Source organism: Cherax quadricarinatus, chromosome 68 (assembly GCF_038502225.1).
Source record: "Cherax quadricarinatus isolate ZL_2023a chromosome 68, ASM3850222v1, whole genome shotgun sequence".
NCBI lineage: Eukaryota > Metazoa > Arthropoda > Malacostraca > Decapoda > Parastacidae > Cherax > Cherax quadricarinatus.
In genome coordinates, this window is record NC_091359.1 from 5,657,814 (window position 1) to 5,678,567 (window position 20,754).

Genomic DNA, 20,754 nt, shown 5'->3' on the forward strand with positions numbered 1-20,754 from the left:
ACGCAGAAATATATGCGCTAAGTTGTATTCTTATTTTAAGAGTTTAGACTTTAGAGTAAGAGTGTGGTACACAGGCTACACGCAGACTTACCAGGTCTTACGTTACGTAGTCGATTGTTGTAAACTTAAACCAAATGACCCCAAGTACAAAAGATAGGCTTTAAACCTAACAAACCAACTAAAATATCTCGAGATAAAAATCATCTTAATTTCAGTGAAAACAAGTTTTTCTGTTCAGAGTTCATTGCCTTCTGTTGAACTATGTTTTTGATTCAAAAAAAAAAAATGGTTTCCTTGTGGAAAAGAACATACTCTGGCTAGATTATCTGTATGACCTAAGCAAAACTCTAAGACGAAGATGGGATTGTAATCTAATGAAGTTCTTGAGAGCAAAGGGTACATAAGTATTTGGATAGGGAAATTTAACAGGTATAGTTATGCGTGTTTATATTACTGATGTACCACATTGCGTGCTTGTGGTGTGTATTCCTTCAAGGGGCGGAAGAGGGTGCCTTGGTATACTGGTAAAGGAGTTTACCTGGAGAGAGTTCCGGGGGTCAACGCCCCCGCGGCCCGGTCTGTGACCAGGCCTCCTGGTGGATCAGAGCCTGATCAACCAGGCTGTTGCTGCTGGCTGCACGCAAACCAACGTACGAGCCACAGCCCGGCTGGTAAGATAAGATTTCGTTCGGATTTTTAACCCCGGAGGGTTAGCCACCCAGGATAACCCAAGAAAGTCAGTGCGTCATCGAGGACTGTCTAACTTATTTCCATTGGGGTCCTTAATCTTGTCCCCCAGGATGCGACCCACACCCAGGTACCTATTTGCTGCTAGGTGAACAGGACAATAGGTGTAAGGAAACGTGTCGAAATGTTTCCACCCGCCGGGAATCGAACCCGGGCCCTCCGTGTGTGAAGCGGGAGCTTTAGCCACCAGGCCACCGGAACCGACTTTAGGTGCTTGTCCAGTGCCAGCTTGAAGACTGCCAGGGGTCTGTTGGTAATCCCCCTTATGTATGCTGTGAGGCAGTTGAACAGTCTCGGGCCCCTGACACTTATTGTATGGTCTCTTAACGTGCTAGTGACACCCCTGCTTTTCATTGGGGGGATGGTGCATCGTCTGCCAAGTCTTTTGCTTTCGTAGTGAGTGATTTTCGTGTGCAAGTTCGGTACTAGTCCCTCTAGGATTTTCCAGGTGTATATAATCATGTATCTCTCCCGCCTGCGTTCCAGGAATCTTGATCCAAGGAACATAAGCTACACTATAATATCAAGCCTGATTATCTCCCATTCCCTAGCTGCTATATGAACCCAAGAGGTTTAGCACTTCACCATGATAATGATTGTCATAAGTCTGAAGTTATGCGTTCCATTACTGAGGTAAGACATTGCGTGCATGTGTCAAGTATGAAGTTATGTGATGATGATGGAGGTGAGGTAGCAGCCAGAGAAAAGACGCTAGCTGCTGCTATTGATTCTTGCTGCTACACACCACCCGCGCCCATCCTTAACTCAACAACTATACCTAAAAAAAACTAACTTTTCCTTCCTCTTTAAAACGATTTTATCGCCAAAAAACTAATCGACTGCAGTAATTGGGAGAGTGTGACAATAACTACTAAAAGAGGGAAGGCTACAATAAACTTGAGACTAGTGAGAGGTCAAATGTTACGCCTGCGCTCTGAGAATTATAACGTGGGGAGGCAAGAGTTCTGCTGTGTGATCCACTCACCCCTTACTCTAACGGGCTCGGTTCCCGCGCTCTCACCTATTTTATTCTATTAGCAGTGCTTCCTCGGTCATTACGGTGGTGTTGGGGAGGACTGTGCGGATGTCTGGGTGTGGGTGAGGTAGAATGATACAATAAGAAACGAAAATTTGCCTTGGCTTCACCTCAGGTCGTATCGACCGGCAGTCTCCTGAAACCTGACTGTCGGGAAAGGATTTAAGAGAAAACTCAAACCACATTACATCATCTGTTATTAAGTCACTGCGACAGTTCTATCAATGCCCCGAAGTGGCAAGTCATAGCAGAAATACCTTTCGCTGTGAAAGTCAGGTTATTGTTAGACTATGGATTCTATACGAAACGATAACTACCAAGGTTACACCATGGAGCAGCAGCAGCAACAAACTCAATTTTATACAGACCCTGCTGATCAATCCCAGGGCCCAGGAGCTATAAAGTCACCACCCATGATCCCAGGGGCCCGCCCCTACGTGGACCCTAATGCCACAGGCGAGGTTGACCCCTCAGCCTACCCTGAACCCAAAGATGCTACCCATAAAATCCGCGGCCGCTCTGATTTCTTAGACATGTTCTGTAATAACGTTAATCAGGAATTGCTTATCGCCAAGACCTTCTATTTCTTCTTTTTCGCTGCCTTCGGTTGTCTGTTTCCCCTGATGGCTGTCTATTTCAAACAGATGGGGATGAATCCTTTACAGACGGGTATACTCATCGGCATCAGACCATTCGTAGAGTTTATTGCAGCACCCTTCTGGGGTTCCATGGCTGACAGGTGAGAGACACTTGACAACATCAAACCACCTCCCTATATTATCGATGATCATCACCGTTGTTCCTTTCTTTTTCTTCTGTATATGTTTACATTGTCAATTGATATATACAAAACAACTGTATTGGGTAAATCCTGACCCTGATTTATTTTGTAATTTTCTACAAAGAATCTTCTAATGCATTTTCATTAATCACATTTTCTTTGGATATTTTCAATTGTTGATACATACTTTACACTTAAAAAAAATATCAAAACGAATATATGCCGCCATGTAGGCAGTACATGGGCGTAATGAGGACTGGTTTGGGGTCGGGTGGCGGGTTAGGTTAGGTAGGTTCATCAGGAAATTGGACAAGCACTTCCTGACACGGGTCTAGTCAAAAGATGACCCGTAGCTGGAACTTTTGGTCATCTGACTGAGGCCTTTCCCTGACTTTCCGGGCCACTTCTTTAAAAAAAAATGTAGTTATAATTATAACCATTGAATGATTATTTTCCGGGTGGCGGGGACAGCAGAGACCCTTGTAACTGTCTACAGATAATCTATGTAGCGTCGCATTCTACGCCTCCAGCCATTCTCATACCCTTTACGACAGTCGCTAGCAGGTGTTTCTCCTAGGGGCACCTAGAAGTAAGCCTTCATCCTAGGGAACAATCAAACTGTAGCAAGACTTCTAGGGCACAATCAATAGACCTTCCTCCGACACAATCAATAGTAGGCCTTCCTCCTCGAGCTCACAATCAACGGTAGGCTTTCTTCCTAGGATATAGTCATGTCGTCTCCGGGACATAATCAATAAACGATTTCCTCCTAGGTCACAACATTAGGGACTTCCTCCTAAGTCACTCAATCAATAGTAGGCCTTCCTCCTAGATCACACAATCAATAGGCCTTTATCTTAGGGCACACATTCAATAGGTTTTCCTATTTCAGCCGCATACATTAATAGGTCTACATATCCCCCCCCCACAGCCTGGCAACAGTTTTTACCATATTCAGTCATCTTTAACATACTCTGCCCCTCTGGAGACAAATGATAATCAATACCGACACGATGGAATCAGAGAAAGATGTAGTATAATGCATCCTATATTGACGACTGAATAGCCAGTGAAGATTATATTCCTGACAGTTCTGAACCTACTTTTTATAATGAAGCTGAGGTTCTCACGTAGAATTTCATTGTATATATAAACCTTTTACGTGTTCAGGTTCCATAAGGGCAAGATGATGCTGCTGTGTTCGGTGGGATCATGGATCCTCTTCACACTCGCCATAGGATTCATCCAGCCTCCAGCTACTTCCTGCGTCGTCTTCAACGGCACTAATCACATTCTCAAGACTCCATACACTAACGTGAGTCTTGAGAAGCTCTACTATTACTCGTGTTTTTCTTGAAGCTTGATTCCCACCGTGCTGCTCGTGGGATGGTTGATGAGTGTCCCGTGGCTCAATTGTTAGCGCACTCAACTCGCAAATTGAGGTTCGTGGTTCGATCCCCGGTACGGCTGCCCCTGTTCACTTAGCAGTAAAATAGGTACCTGGGTGTTAGTCGACTGGTGTGGGTCGCATCCTGGGGACAAGATTGACCTAATTTGCCCGAATCTTAACTAGTCAAAAGTTTGCTTGTTACTCCAATATAGGAGCTTCAATAGAAACTATGTATTGTACCAAAACAAAACCATTCACAGTGCTAAATTTACGAACTGCAATGCAGTTACTTAGCCTTAATACCAATATGCTCCTTAATCTGTACCAATATAGAGTTTTGAATTAATCTTAGTCTGCCCGAAATGCCTAGTCATGCTAGGTGTGATAGTGGCCCTCTCTGTAATTAGTTTTATATAATATGTAAACCACACAGTGTAATCTTTATAGAGAATAAGCTTTGATTTGATTTGATAACAAGGAGCTTTCTATATAGTAGGTCTATATACGTTGTACATATACCTGTAGAAATAGATAATAATAATAATAATAATAATAATAATAATAATAATAATAATAATAATTATTATTATTATTATTATTATTATTATTATTATTATTATTATTATTATATAGCGTCCTATCTCACATTTGAGGGACCAGGGATCTCTCCCCGCTCCTCGGTTTGCGTGCGGCCAGCAGTAACAGCCTGGTTGATCAGGTCCTGGTCCGCCATGAGGCCTGGTCATGGACTGGGCCGCGGGGGCGTTGACCCTCGAAACATCCTCCAGGTATACTAAAGGCACTAACGTAGGGTGAAGACGGTATGGACTTGGAAAGCTTTGTCTTGACCTAACTGACTTAACGATGCCATTTCACACTCCTTTTACTTTTAATTATTAAAATCAAGGGGAAGCGCTAAACCCGGAGGATTATACAGCGCCTGGGGGGGTGTGGAAGGCATTCAGGCTTAATTCGGGGAACTGGAGCACAGATCCAATTCCCTAAATCAAGAGCCCCTCACCAACATCAAGACTCCTTTTACGAAAACTATTTTTTTTTACGCATTTCGATTCAGACTAAGAGCAGGTTCAGCTCTGAAACTTACTCCAAGGTATACTATTTCCTCCAGAGTTTCCTTGATATTGGTGAGAGGCTCTCGATCCTAGGAATTAACTGTCCTCCCCCTCCTTAGATCGAACCTGGTTGCTTCTAATTCCACAGGCTCTGTATGGCTGTGTGTCTTCCTCTTAAATATAAGTAATAATTAATAATACGGCATACTTCCAATCCATCATGCCACCCACACCAGTCGACCAGCATCTAGGTGGCAGTACCGTTGGTCTGAATTGTTGATCAACCAGATATTTATAGTAAAATTTCAACTGAATTTTTGACCAAAGCATTTTACCACTGTTGGTTGTGGAAAATAATATTCACAGGACTACACAGTTCAGTTTAATATCCTTTACTATGCACTCCATACCCATGGTGTGGGTAGTAGTCAGAATGTGCAACAGTTAGGTATCTTTATTATGAAACGTTTCGCCTACACAGTAGGCTTCTTCAGTCAAGTACAGAAAAGTTGATAGAAGCAGAAGATACTTGAAGACGATGTAATCAGTCCATCACCCTTAAAGTTTTGAGGTGGTCAGTCCCTCAGTCTGGAGAAGAGCATTGTTCCATAGTATGGAACAATGCTCTTCTCCAGACTGAGGGACTGACCACCTCAAAACTTTAAGGGTGATGGACTGATTACATCGTCTTCAAGTATCTTCTGCTTCTATCAACTTTTCTGTACTTGACTGAAGAAGTCTACTGTGTAGGCGAAACGTTTCATAATAAAGATACCTAACTGTTGCATATGTGTCTTACCTAACAACCTGTCGGTATTTTATACCATTTTAATGTTCAGTAGTCAGAATATTAGACTGGATCTCAAAGTTTTGGTAGCTAAGCAAGTTACGATGGTAATGAAATATGCTTATATCTGGTTACAGCCATAAGTTATTTATGCAGATGTGAATTAAGCCACAAAAATAATAACTAGCTTATATATGGCTTTGAATTATTTATACAAGGTATTGGCCACAATCAAACACTGCCATTCCACTGTCACTTCATGGCAAGACGCTAAGAGCCACAACATAATTAATAATATACGAATGATAATAATATTTTTATTTACTACAAGTACATGTACATGGTATACAGTCCTATCTAACGTCAATAACATACTACTATACAGAAAGCCGCTTGTTATGCTGAGCATTTCGGACAAATTAGGTCAGTTTTGTCCCAGGATGCGACCCACACCAGTCGACTAACACCCAGGTACCCATTATAAACTGATGGGTGAACAAGGACAGGAACAGGGACAGCAGGTGTCTTATGGAAACACGTCCCTAATGTTTCCAGCCGTATCGGAGGAGATTCGAACTCCGGACCTCAGTGTGTGAGCTGAGTGTGCTAATGATCGAGCTGCGGGACACCCTTAATAATTCATCTTCAAATATATTGTACTGTTTATTGCTGTATGACCCTTGTAGGTTTAGCGCTTCTTTTGTATTATAATAATAATGTGCTGTTTATCAGACAACATAGAATTTTTTTCAGCCTTAACCTGATTAGTTTAATTTCTAACTCTCTTCTCTTAACGTCCCATGCAGACTTGAAGTATATGACATTTCAACTGAAGCCGAGTTACTGCCTCTGAAATAGAATACAGTAGTATACTTAGGAGAGTGTGCTATTCCATTTCAGAGGCAGTAAGTGTGGGTTTTTGGTGAACTTATTGTGTTCGCCTGTGCTCCTCCATGGAGCACATTCATGGGAGGAGCTCTAAACCCGTAGAGGTCATACAGCGCTTGAGGGAAAATTAGGTTCTAAGAAAAGGGAAGATAGAACCATTTCTTTGGATCAAAAGCGCAGCACCAGTATCGAGGGATCTTCTTTGAGGGGTCAAGACTCAATATTGACTCAGACACAACACACATCCCAACAGAATCTCTCGCCCGCCGTCGCGTCTGCTGTATCTTCATCAAGGCGACCGTGGATTTGGACGCTACCATTTCCCAACAATTGTTAAACCCAAACGATGGCATCCCTCTGTTCCATGGTGACAAGAGTCTATCCCTCCATTTATGTCTGGCACGCTAGATTTTAATTGTTCAGACTTATACGAAAGCTGCCAGGCGCCCATTTTTACCAGGACTCAGGAAAAGTCACTGGTGAAGTGGCTCCATCATAGAGAGGGTCTGGGTTCGATTCCCAGCGAGGGTAAAAACATTGGGCGTGTTTCTTTACACCGGTTGTCTATGTTCACCCATCAGTATAATGGTACATGGGTGTTAATCGACTGGTGTGGGTCGCATCCTGGGACAAAACACGTAATTTGCCCGAAATGCTCTGTATAACAAGGGGCTTTCTATATAGTATGTCATTGACGTCAGCTAGGCCTGTATACCATGTACATGTACTTGTAGTATCTAAAGATATTATTAGATATTATATTACAACCAGGTAGGAGCCTTGATGGCGGGGAAGATCTCTTGCTTCAAAGAATTCAAATTCAAATTCAATTATTATTATTATTATAATTAAGGGGGAAGCGCTAAACCCGGAGGATTATACAGCGCCTGGGGGGGGGATGTGGAAGGCATTCAGGCTTAATTCGGGGAACTGGAGCACAGATCCAATTCCCTAAATCAAGAGCCCCTCACCAACATCAAGGAACCTTCCTTGAGGGGAATTCAAATTCAAATTCAAAGTTTATTCTCTATAAGGATTACAATGCTGAGTTTACAGAAATTTGGTTATTGTGTGGTTTACATGTAGTAAAATAGTGATTACAGAGTGTACCACTAGAACTTATCCTTGGTAATAGATGACTTCTTGGCGGTTTTTGGGTCATTAATTATAGATTGAATTGTACAATATTAAGTTGGTTTTACAGATGACGTAGTATTCTGTTATGCAAATGGTAAAAAAAAAATAATATAATTTAACGAAACCCATCTAACTTAACAAATTAACATTAAGATTGACAACACTCTAATTACCAGAAATAATGGGGGAAAATTCCTAGGCTTATACCTTGACAACAACCTGAATTTCAGCACCCATATCCAGCATATAGCCAAAAAAGTATCCAAAACGGTTGGGATCCTCTCCAAGATACGATACTACGTGCCGCAAAATGCCCTTCTCACACTATACCACTCACTTATTTACCCATACCTCACCTATGCTATTTGTGCTTGGGGATCAACTGCAGCAACACACCTAAAGCCAATAATAACCCAACAAAAAGCTGCAGTAAGAATAATAACTAAATCCCATCCCTGGCAGCACACACCCCCCCCCCACTCTTCAAAGATCTAAACTTACTCCCAGTTCAGTACATCCACACTTACTACTGTGCAATCTATATCTACAGGGCCTTAAACTCTAATATCAACCTTGACCTAAAACGCTTTCTTGATAGTTGTGACAGAACCCACAGGCATAACACCAGAAACAAACATCTCTACGACATTCCCCGTGTCCGACTAAACCTTTACAAAAATTCAATGTATGTCAAAGGCCCTAAAATCTGGAATACCCTACCTGAGAACTCTAGAACTGCAGACACATTCATCACCTTCAAAACTACCATTAGAAAACATCTTATCTCCCTGATACACCCCGTCAACTAACTACACGAATACCACCTGGTGGTTCACACTTACACTCGCTCACTCATTTGACCATAAACAGAAATATTAATCTCAGTCTTAAAATAATGAATCCTGTGATACTCCAATACTGAAACTATGAACTGTGCCAAAACAAAAGCATTCACATTGCTAAACTCACAAACTAGTATTTAGTCACTTAGCCATAATACCAACTTACCTCATAATTTGTAATATTTTAAAATTAAGAATTAAACTAAGTCTGCCCGAAATGCCTAGCCATGCTAAGCGTTCTAGTGGTACACTCTGTAATCACAATTTTACTACATGTAAACCAAACAATAACCAAATTTCTGTAAACTCAGCATTGTAATCCTTATAGAGAATAAACTTTGAATTTGAACTTGAATTAATCTTGTATTAATGTTGGTAGAATTACCGAAAAAGGACACAAGTGCAACTAATGTGACATTTTATTGTGGCAACGTTTCGCTCTCCAGGAGCTTTGTCAAGCGACTTAGCGCTTCTTTTTGATGATGATGATGATGATAATAATAATAATAATAATAATAATAATAATAATAATAATAATAATAATAATAATAATAATAATAATAATAATAATAATAATAATAATAATAATGTGTCAAGCGAAACGTTGCCACAATAAAATGTCACAATAGTTGCACTTGTGTCCTTTTACCTAACTTAATCTTACCTCAGAGTCTCGTTACAACAGGTCCAAGTAGTGGAACCTCAAAGCCTAGGCTGATTCATTACCTTTGTAATTTGCCATGATTGTGACCAGATCTACCTGGAGTTCATTACCTTTGTAACTAGTTCAGCTATCATAACTTTGGGGTCCAGTCCCTGGACCCATTATGTACCTTTGTAATCTTTTGACTACCGCCCACGGGATGGGTATGGGGTGCATAATAAAGATATTAAACTAACTACCTCGGCTGTAGGTCTGGTGCGTGACATGATTCTTTATTAAGCAATGATTAATTATCCCAGACGTGCTGCCTGACCAAAATTAATGTATTGTTGTTTGCTAATATCACCCAGAATAATAATTTGTGCAAGAAATACTTACTCATTAGGTAGTGTACATAGGTTATGTGTATTGTGAAACAAACTATACCCTAATTCCTCGAGTAGTAGTCGGTACTTTAGCTGGAAAACCATCATGTGGATGAGTATGTTAGGTGAACACAATTCTTGCTATAACCTTGTAAACTGTCATGTAGAACATGGTAGGTGCCAATGTAGTTTTATCTAATTTCTAATTACATTGTTATTGGATTCATGAGCGCTGTATAACCCTTGCGGTTTAGCGCTTCTTTTGATTATAATAAATTGCATTCATGGGAAGGTGCTTAAATTCGCTAAATTCTTAGAGTTCATACAGCACCTCCCCTTAAGGGAGGTTCCTTGATGCTTGTGAGGGGCTCTTGATTTAGGGAATTGGATCTGTGTTACAGTTCCATGAATTAAGCCTGAATACCTGCTATGTCCCCCCACACGCTGTATAATCCTACGGGTTTAGCACTTCCCCATGATTATAATAATCGTAGCACCTAGGGAATAGGAGAAAATCAGATTTAATTCAAGGAAAGGGAAGGAAGCTCCAATTATTTAGATAAAGAGCCCTTCACCAGCATCAAAGCACCTCTTGAAGGGTCCAAATTACAGTACAAACAGTCATAAAATCTCATCCAGTCATTTGTACCCACTAATTTAAATACTTTGCGAGTTTCAGATTTTTTATGGTAATAAGTCCATAATGTCCTTTCTGGCTCATTATTATAATATTGATGGGAACCTATATTGCTATAACCATAGGGGTCATGTAATGCTTGGTGACCAAAAGGCAGTCAGTCTTCATTCAAGGAAGGGAGCTGTAGCTCAAATTCCTTGGATCAAGTACCTATCACTAACACTGAGGCATCCTCTTGAAAGGCCCATTATTGATTTTTTTAGTCTGTTACCCCATCGTCATGGCTGTAGCTGCCTCTCACAATTTTATGCTTTTTTTTTCAGATTATTATTTAGCCTATTTTAGTCAGTGTTATGGTACTGTTTATAAAGGTAGGAACTAGTGTATGTATCTGATTGAAGTGTTATTTTAATAAAGTATTAAGTTTATTTTATAATACTGTGGGTGATAATCAAAATTTTCTACACATTCTCAAGATTTTTCAAAGTTTTCTTTAATTTTAATTCTCTTCTAATTATTATATACTCATTTTGTTATTGTATATAGTCAAGTCTCATAAAGCTCCTTCTATGTAAATGCTATTGAAAATCACATCCAAAATTTAATACCTTGTGAAAATAAGTCTTCATAGTATGTATGTGCTATTCAGTTTTGGACTCTTTTTTTTTTTCAGTTGTACTACAGTATTTGCAAAAAATCATACTATGTATATTTGTAGAGTAGTTTTTCAAAAATTCTGTATGTATAGAAACTGGAGATTAGATTTAGATTTTGCCACCAAAGTGGCTAGTTTATTGTGCACCCCATATCCATCCTGTGGATGGTAGGGCAAGAGCATATGGATACACAAAAGGCCCAGGAACTAGGCCCCAAGGGGTTAACATGAATATATATGGATTTACTAGCAGTAAATTATACAGATTTAGCAAGGATAACCCAACAGTCAAATATACATACATGTACTAGTATTTAGCTTTGATAGTGTATCCTAGATTAAATTTTTCATAAGTTATCACCACTTTATACCCATTATAATTTTGTGTCTAATACAACCATTATAGAAATTTAAGAAAAAAGCAGATTGCAAAATTATTTGTGAAATGAACCTGAATAAAGTTTACTTAAATTCACCACAGGCTGTTAACAAACGAAGTGTGGAACACAGCGCATACTTCATCACCACAGAAGATACAGATGAACCTTCTGTGAAGAATATTGCAGCTGACATGCCTGGGCCAGATCTGCCTGTGCTTCCTCACCTGTACCATAAGAGATCCCTGAAGCAGGCATCCCCAGATGAGCTTGATGAGCAGTTCTTTCAGCAAATGAAGGATTGGCCAAGCAGCATTACTGAGCCTCACTGGAGAAGAAAGAGAGACACTCCACTACCACCTGATCATGTCATTGGCAAATCACCAAATGTTGTCCATTATACAGTATGTTTCATTTTGCTTTTCATATTCAGTGATCCCTTATTTTCCTGTAATGTCAGTACAGTACAAGTAGGTATATTCCATTATCTCATTGTAATATTTATTTTAGATATTATGCAGTACTATATTTATACATTCCATAGCATCTTCCAGAGCAGTACACAAATAACCCACACATAGAAGACTGAAACTTATGATAATGTTTCAGTGTGACCTGGACCATTATCTAGTCATAATATTCTACTGTACAACTATGAAATAATTACTATCCTACTGTACAACTATGATATACTCCTTAGTGTTAAGTAGACTGTAAGCCAATAATGTTAAGTTGGCCTATAATGCCTAGGCATAATAAAGGCTCACTTTGCATTGCAACCCACTATTGTAAATATAAAATCTCAATGTACTGTTTGTAAAGACAAAAAAAAAAAAAAAAAAAATACCTGAAATTTGTGATGATGTTTTAGTCCAACTTGGACGATTAACTAGGTGTGACTAGTTTTAACCTCAGTACAGTGACTTTCACTTTCCTTTACATATTGCCAGTTATTCGTATTTGCAGATGCTACAAATCGGATGTAACTAATCCAAACTTTATTCCTTTTAGGTCAACTTCAAGGATTTCAAGGGTGCAGAAGAGGATTGGCTATCACCTCCCTTATCCAGCATTGTATATAGGTCTTCAGATGTCCAGAAGGTCTTCTTCCTGCTGCTTTTGGTCGTCATCTTAGGGGAATTCTTCAGTTGCCCAGCTCTCACTCTGGCAGATTCTGCGGTGAGAAGGGATGGGGGTAAAAGTAAGGTGACCAGTATCTCGGTGATAGAGCACTCGGCTCACAATTGGAAGGTCCCAGGTTCAATTCCAGGGCTAGACGAGACATAAAGGCAAGTCTCTTTACACCTGCTGCCCCTTTTCACCTGGGGGTCATCGTGAGTTTGTTAGTTTACTCTAGATGGAGTTGGGCTTTGAAATGAACTGACCAAATCCAACAGAACATCTGCTAATTAGTTTTATTATGTGACCTCTAGGCTTTTAATTCTGCCGATCCATAAAATATTACCACCTGAACCATTATTTGTAAGGTAGATTTTGTGTGCAATTTCAAGATTATTTTACCGAACCCTACTCCACCTTACTACCTCACATTTGTATTAAGTTTAAATAAGATTATAAAATAGTTAACCACTACTACTTGTCTAGTTTTAATTATACATAGTAGATACTATGTACTATTATCTTATCTAGTTTTAATTAGTTACTATGTATTAGGATTAGTCTGCCCAAAATGCCTCGGCATGATAGTGGCTATCTTTGTACTTAGCAAATCAAAATTGTAATTACACATGGTAACCTTTACAAAGAAATAAACTTTACTCTGAACTGTCAGAATAAAAGTCTTTTAATATTGTAGTTTAATCATAATATTAACAGTAACAATAATTATAACATGAATAGCAGAATTGGTATTGAGTGAGTTGTGGGAAAGGCAGAGAATATGACTGCAGATGAGCAAGGTGGATTGAGGAAGGGAAGGAAATGTATGGATCAAGTGTTTGTGTTAAAGCATATACACTGTGTAAATGAACAATATTTAGATAAGAGTAAGAAGCAGTTTGTTGCATTTATGAATCTGGAAAATAACATGCTATTATAGATAGGGAAGTAATTTGGCTGGTGTTGCAAAGGTGTAGAATAGGTGGTAGGCTCTTAAAAGCTCTACAGAGATTTATGAGAAGTGATGCTCAGGTTAGGGTATGTAGGAGAAAGAGGGGGAGAATTTTACATTTCAAGTAGGCCTTGTATTGGAATGGCAGGATTGCTGACACATATGGTAAGAGGACATTTTTAGAGTAAAGTCACTAATTTCATAAAGCCCATGTGTAACAAAGGTAATATCTGTGAAGGGATTCATTGAAACCAACAAGCTGGATTTCAGCTCTTAAGGATGGGTGGGAATGTTGCAGTTCAGAGGGTCATTTGAATTGTGATGTCCATGCACTTCTGAAAAGACAAAGAATGAATAATGATCAGTATATTCACTTTTTTTGGATCATCCTACTGTGGTGGGGAATGGCTGATAAAGTAAAAAAGTACATTATATATATATTTTTTTAACAAACTGGCCATATCCCATCTAGGCAGCGTGACCCAAAAAGAAAAACAAAAGTTTCTCTTTTTTCTTCTTTCTTTCAACACACCGGCCGTATCCCACCGAGGCGGGGTGGCCCAAAAGGAAAAACGAAAATTTATCCTTTTACATTTAGTAATGTATACAGGAGAAGAGGTTACTAGTCCCTTGCTCCCGGCATTTTAGTCACCTCTTACAATACGCATGGCTTACAGAGGAAGAATTCTGTTCCACTTTCCCATGGAGTACATTACACATATATACAGTGGAACCCCAGTTTTCATTTTTAATCCATTCCAGAAAGTCGGCCGAAAACCGATTTGTATGAAAACTGTAGTAATATTTCCCATACAAATAATGTAAATCCAATTAATTCATTCCAGACACCCAAAAATATTTAAAAAAAATACATTTTATAGAGAATAACTATAGTTTTACATACAGAAAACAATAAAAAATAAATACAAATGACTAATGGATAAATGAACATTTAACATCACTTTTACCTTTATTGAAGACTCCTGTTGGCATATGGAAGACGAGGAGGAGGGGAGAGGGCGGAGAGGTTATTGTATGGAAGGGGAATCCCCTTCCATAAGGATTTCAAAGCCCTACCTGTGGTTACTTCCCTTCTTTGTCTTTTACTGGCACTAGGGCCAGCTTGAGAGTCACTGGGCCCCTGTAACACATAAAATCTGTCCAGAGAGGCCTGTTTCTGGCGTCTCTTTAAGATTTGCCTAAAATGTGGATAGGGGAGCAATGTGGCAGATGTTGCAAGTATATGGAATAGGTGGTAAGTTACTAAATGCTGTAAAGCGTTTTTATGAGGATAGTGAGGCTCAGGTTAGGGTGCGTAGAAGAGAGGGAGACTACTTCCCGGTAAAAGTAGGTCTTAGACAGGGATGTGTAATGTCACCATGGTTGTTTAATATATTTATAGATGGGGTTGTAAGAGAAGTAAATGCTAGGGTGTTCAGGAGAGGGGTGGGATTAAATTATGTTGAATTAAATACAAAATGGGAAGTGACACTTTTTGCTGATGATACTGTGCTTATGGAAGATTCTAAAGAAAAATTGCAAAGGTTAGTGGACGAATTTGGGAGTGTGTGTGTAAAGGTAGAAAGTTGAAAGTGAACATAGAAAAGAGTAAGGTGATGAGAGTATCAAGTGATTTAGATAAAGAAAAATTGGATATCAAATTGGGGAAGAGGAGTATGGAACAAGTGAATGTTTTCAGATATTTGGCGGTTGACGTGTCAGCAGATGGAGTTATGAAGGATGAGGTTAATCATAGAATTGATGAAGGAAAAAAGGTGAGTGGTGCACTGAGGTATATGTGGAGGCAAAAAATATTATCTATGGAGGCAAAGAAGGGAATGTATGAAAGTATAGTAGTACCAACACTCTTATATGGGTGTGAAGCTTGGGTTGTAAATTCTGCAGCGAGGAGGTGGTTGGAGGCAGTGGAGATGTCCTGTCTAAGGGCAATGTGTGGTGTAAATATTATGCAGAAAATTCGGAGTGTGGAAATTAGGAGAAGGTGTTTTACCTGGAGTTTACCTGGAGAGAGTTTCGGGGGTCAACGCCCCCGCGGCCCGGTCTGTGACCAGGCCTCCTGGTGGATCAGCGCCTGATCAACCAGGCTGTTGCTGCTGGCTGCACGCAAACCAACGTACGAGCCACAGCCCGGCTGATCAGGAACTGACTTTAGGTGCTTGTCCAGTGCCAGCTTGAAGACTGCCAGGGGTCTGTTGGTAATCCCCCTTATGTGTGCTGGGAGGCAGTTGAACAGTCTCGGGCCCCTGACACTTATTGTATGGTCTCTTAACGTGCTAGTGACACCCCTGCTTTTCATTGGGGGGATGGTGCATCGTCTGCCAAGTCTTTTGCTTTCGTAGTGAGTGATTTTCGTGTGCAAGTTCGGTACTAGTCCCTCTAGGATTTTCCAGGTGTATATAATCATGTATCTCTCCCTCCTGTGTTCCAGGGAATACAGGTTTAGAAACCTCAAGCGCTCCCAGTAATTGAGGTGTTTTATCTCCGTTATGCGCGCCGTGTAGGTTCTCTGTACATTTTCTAGGTCAACAATTTCACCTGCCTTGAAAGGTGCTGTTAGTGTGCAGCAATATTCCATCCCATATCGAGCAAGCGACCTGAAGAGTGTCATTGGCTTGGCATCCCTAGTTTTGAAGGTTCTCATTATCCATCCTGTCATTTTTCTAGCATATGCGATTGATACAATGTTATGGTCCTTGAAGGTGAGATCCTCCGACATGATCACTCCCAGGTCTTTGATGTTAGTTTTTCACTCTATTGTGTGGCTGGAAATTGTTTTATACTCTGATGAAGTTTTAATTTCCTCATGTTTACCACATCGGAGTAATTGAAATTTCTCATCGTTGAACTTCATATTGTTTTCTGCAGCCCACTGAAATATTTGGTTGATGTCCGTCTGGAGCCTTGCAGTGTCTGCAATGGAAGACACTGTCATGCAGATTCGGGTGTCATCTGCAAAGGAAGACAAGGTGCTGTGGCTGACATCCTTGTTTATGTCAGCTATGAGGATGAGAAACAAGATGGGAGCAAGTACTCTGCCTTGCGGAACAGAGCTTTTCACCGTAGCCGCCTCAGATTTTACTCTATTGACTATTACTCTTTGTATTCTGAAGATTGAGACACTTATGCAGCATATGGGAATCTTTATTCAGGAAACGTTTCGCCACACAGTGGCTTCACCAGTCCAATACAAAGAGGAAGGCGTAAGGAGAGGAGTATGAGGTAATCAGTCCCTCAGCCTGGAGTCGATGTGTTCAGTCCATCAATCTTGTAGAATGTACAGCATAGGGCCGTAGACGTGGCTTATATACTGTAGTGAGGTGACTTGAAGCAGACGGAGGCGGGATCATAGTGGTACCATCCACTAGTCGAAGTAGGTCTTTGTCCAAAGGTTGGACAAGCGTTGAAGAATTCTTTGTAAGAAGATCCCATGATGCTGCAGTGTCTGACAGTTGTGATGAATGGTTTGAAAAACCGACAAGTTGAAGATTGAGACACTTATGCAGCATATGGGAATCTTTATTCAGGAAACGTTTCGCCACACAGTGGCTTCATCAGTCCAATACAAAGAGGAAGGCGTAAGGAGAGGAGTATGAGGTAATCAGTCCCTCAGCCTGGAGTCGATGTGTTCAGTCCATCAATCTTGTAGAATGTACAGCATAGGGCCGTAGACGTGGCTTATATACTGTAGTGAGGTGACTTGAAGCAGACGGAGGCGGGATCATAGTGGTACCATCCACTAGTCGAAGTAGGTCTTTGTCCAAAGGTTGGACAAGCGTTGAAGAATTCTTTGTAAGAAGATCCCATGATGCTGCAGTGTCTGACAGTTGTGATGAATGGTTTGAAAAACCGACAAGTTGAAGATTGAGACACTTATGCAGCATATGGGAATCTTTATTCAGGAAACGTTTCGCCACACAGTGGCTTCATCAGTCCAATACAAAGAGGAAGGCGTAAGGAGAGGAGTATGAGGTAATCAGTCCCTCAGCCTGGAGTCGATGTGTTCAGTCCATCAATCTTGTAGAATGTACAGCATAGGGCCGTAGACGTGGCTTATATACTGTAGTGAGGTGACTTGAAGCAGACGGAGGCGGGATCATAGTGGTACCATCCACTAGTCGAAGTAGGTCTTTGTCCAAAGGTTGGACAAGCGTTGAAGAATTCTTTGTAAGAAGATCCCATGATGCTGCAGTGTCTGACAGTTGTGATGAATGGTTTGAAAAACCGACAAGTTGAAGATTGAGACACTTATGCAGCATATGGGAATCTTTATTCAGGAAACGCCCCGCCACACAGCGGCCCCACCAGTCCAACACAAAGAGGAAGGCGCAAGGAGAGGAGCACGAGGCAATCAGTCCCCCAGCCCAGAGTCGACGTGCTCAGCCCACCAATCCTGCAGAATGTGGAGTTAATAAAAGTATTAGTCAGAGGGCTGAAGAGGGTTTGTTGAGGTGGTTTGATCATTTAGAGAATGGATCAAAGTAGAATGACATGGAGAGCATATAAATCTGATAGGGAAGGAAGGTGGGATAGGGGTCATCCTCGAAAAGGTTGGAGGGAGGGGGGTAAAGGAGGTGTTGTGGGCGAGGGGTTTGGACTTCAAGCAAGCGTGCATGAGCATGTTAGAAAGGAGTGAATGGAGACGAATGGTACTTGGGACCTGACGAGCTGTTGGAGTGTGAGCAGGGTAATATTTAGTGAAGGGATTCAGGGAAACCGGTTATTTTATATAACCGGACTTGAGTCCTGAAAATGGGAAGCTATATATATATATATATATATATATATATATATATATATATATATATATATATATATATATATATTTTTTTTATTATCACACTGGCCGATTCCCACCAAGGCAGGGTGGCCCGAAAAAGAAAAACTTTCACCATCATTCACTCCATCACTGTCTTGCCAGAAGGGTGCTTTACACTACAGTTTTTAAACTGCAACATTAACACCCCTCCTTCAGAGTGCAGGCACTGTACTTCCCATCTCCAGGACTCAAGTCCGGCCTGCCGGTTTCCCTGAATCCCTTCATAAATGTTACTTTGCTCACACTCCAACAGCACGTCAAGTATTAAAAACCATTTGTCTCCATTCACTCCTATCAAACACGCTCACGCATGCCTGCTGGAAGTCCAAGCCCCTCGCACACAAAACCTCCTTTACCCCCTCCCTCCAACCCTTCCTAGGCCGACCCCTACCCCGCCTTCCTTCCACTACAGACTGATACACTCTTGAAGTCATTCTGTTTCGCTCCATTCTCTCTACATGTCCGAACCACCTCAACAACCCTTCCTCAGCCCTCTGGACAACAGTTTTGGTAATCCCGCACCTCCTCCTAACTTCCAAACTACGAATTCTCTGCATTATATTCACACCACACATTGCCCTCAGACATGACATCTCCACTGCCTCCAGCCTTCTCCTCGCTGCAACATTCATCACCCACGCTTCACACCCATATAAGAGCGTTGGTAAAACTATACTCTCATACATTCCCCTCTTTGCCTCCAAGGACAAAGTTCTTTGTCTCCACAGACTCCTAAGTGCACCACTCACTCTTTTTCCCTCATCAATTCTATGATTCACCTCATCTTTCATAGACCCATCCGCTGACACGTCCACTCCCAAATATCTGAATACGTTCACCTCCTCCATACTCTCTCCCTCCAATCTGATATTCAATCTTTCATCACCTAATCTTTTTGTTATCCTCATAACCTTACTCTTTCCTGTATTCACCTTTAATTTTCTTCTTTTGCACACCCTACCAAATTCATCCACCAATCTCTGCAACTTCTCTTCAGAATCTCCCAAGAGCACAGTGTCATCAGCAAAGAGCAGCTGTGACAACTCCCATTTTGTGTGTGATTCTTTATCTTTTAACTCCACGCCTCTTGCCAAGACCCTCGCATTTACTTCTCTTACAACCCCATCTATAAATATATTAAACAACCACGGTGACATCACACATCCTTGTCTAAGGCCTACCTTTACTGGGAAAAAATTTCCCTCTTTCCTACATACTCTAACTTGAGCCTCACTATCCTCGTAAAAACTCTTCACTGCTTTCAGTAACCTACCTCCTACACCATACACTTGCAACATCTGCCACATTGCCCCCCTATCCACCCTGTCATACGCCTTTTCCAAATCCATAAATGCCACAAAGACCTCTTTAGCCTTATCTAAATACTGTTCACTTATATGTTTCACTGTAAACACCTGGTCCACACACCCCCTACCTTTCCTAAAGCCTCCTTGTTCATCTGCTATCCTATTCTCCGTCTTACTCTTAATTCTTTCAATTATAACTCTACCATACACCTTACCAGGTACACTCAACAGACTTATCCCCCTATAATTTTTGCACTCTCTTTTATCCCCTTTGCCTTTATACAAAGGAACTATGCATGCTCTCTGCCAATCCCTAGGTACCTTACCCTCTTCCATACATTTATTAAATAATTGCACCAACCACTCCAAAACTATATCCCCACCTGCTTTTAACATTTCTATCTTTATCCCATCAATCCCGGCTGCCTTACCCCCTTTCATTTTACCTACTGCCTCACGAACTTCCCCCACACTCACAACTGGCTCTTCCTCACTCCTACAAGATGTTATTCCTCCTTGCCCTATACACGAAATCACAGCTTCCCTATCTTCATCAACATTTAACAATTCCTCAAAATATTCCCTCCATCTTCCCAATACCTCTAACTCTCCATTTAATAACTCTCCTCTCCTATTTTTAACTGACAAATCCATTTGTTCTCTAGGCTTTCTTAACTTGTTAATCTCACTCCAAAACTTTTTCTTATTTTCAACAAAATTTGTTGATAACATCTCACCCACTCTCTCATTTGCTCTCTTTTTACATTGCTTCACCACTCTCTTAACTTCTCTCTTTTTCTCCATATACTCTTCCCTCCTTGCATCACTTCTACTTTGTAAAAACTTCTCATATGCTAACTTTTTCTCCCTTACTACTCTCTTTACATCATCATTCCACCAATCGCTCCTCTTCCCTCCTGCACCCACTTTCCTGTAACCACAAACTTCTGCTGAACACTCTAACACTACATTTTTAAACCTAGCCCATACCTCTTCGACCCCATTGCCTATGCTCTCATTAGCCCATCTATCCTCCAATAGCTGTTTATATCTTACCCTAACTGCCTCCTCTTTTAGTTTATAAACCTTCACCTCTCTCTTCCCTGATGCTTCTATTCTCCTTGTATCCCATCTACCTTTTACTCTCAGTGTAGCTACAA

The 20,754-nt window shown here is 40.8% G+C and overlaps 1 protein-coding gene across 1 annotated transcript in view; it reads left to right on the plus strand.

Moving 5' to 3' along the window:
* The first annotated feature begins 1,709 nt into the window (after positions 1-1,709).
* Positions 1,710-20,754, plus strand: part of jef (major facilitator superfamily domain-containing protein 6 jef) — a 38,541-nt gene continuing 19,496 nt past the window's right edge. Inside the window, exons 1-4 of the mRNA XM_053789702.2 lie at positions 1,710-2,522; positions 3,735-3,879; positions 11,484-11,783; positions 12,391-12,558. Of these exons, the coding sequence (XP_053645677.1) occupies positions 2,074-2,522; positions 3,735-3,879; positions 11,484-11,783; positions 12,391-12,558 (1,062 nt within the window). The 5' untranslated portion in view covers positions 1,710-2,073. The remainder of the gene's footprint in view (positions 2,523-3,734; positions 3,880-11,483; positions 11,784-12,390; positions 12,559-20,754) is intronic.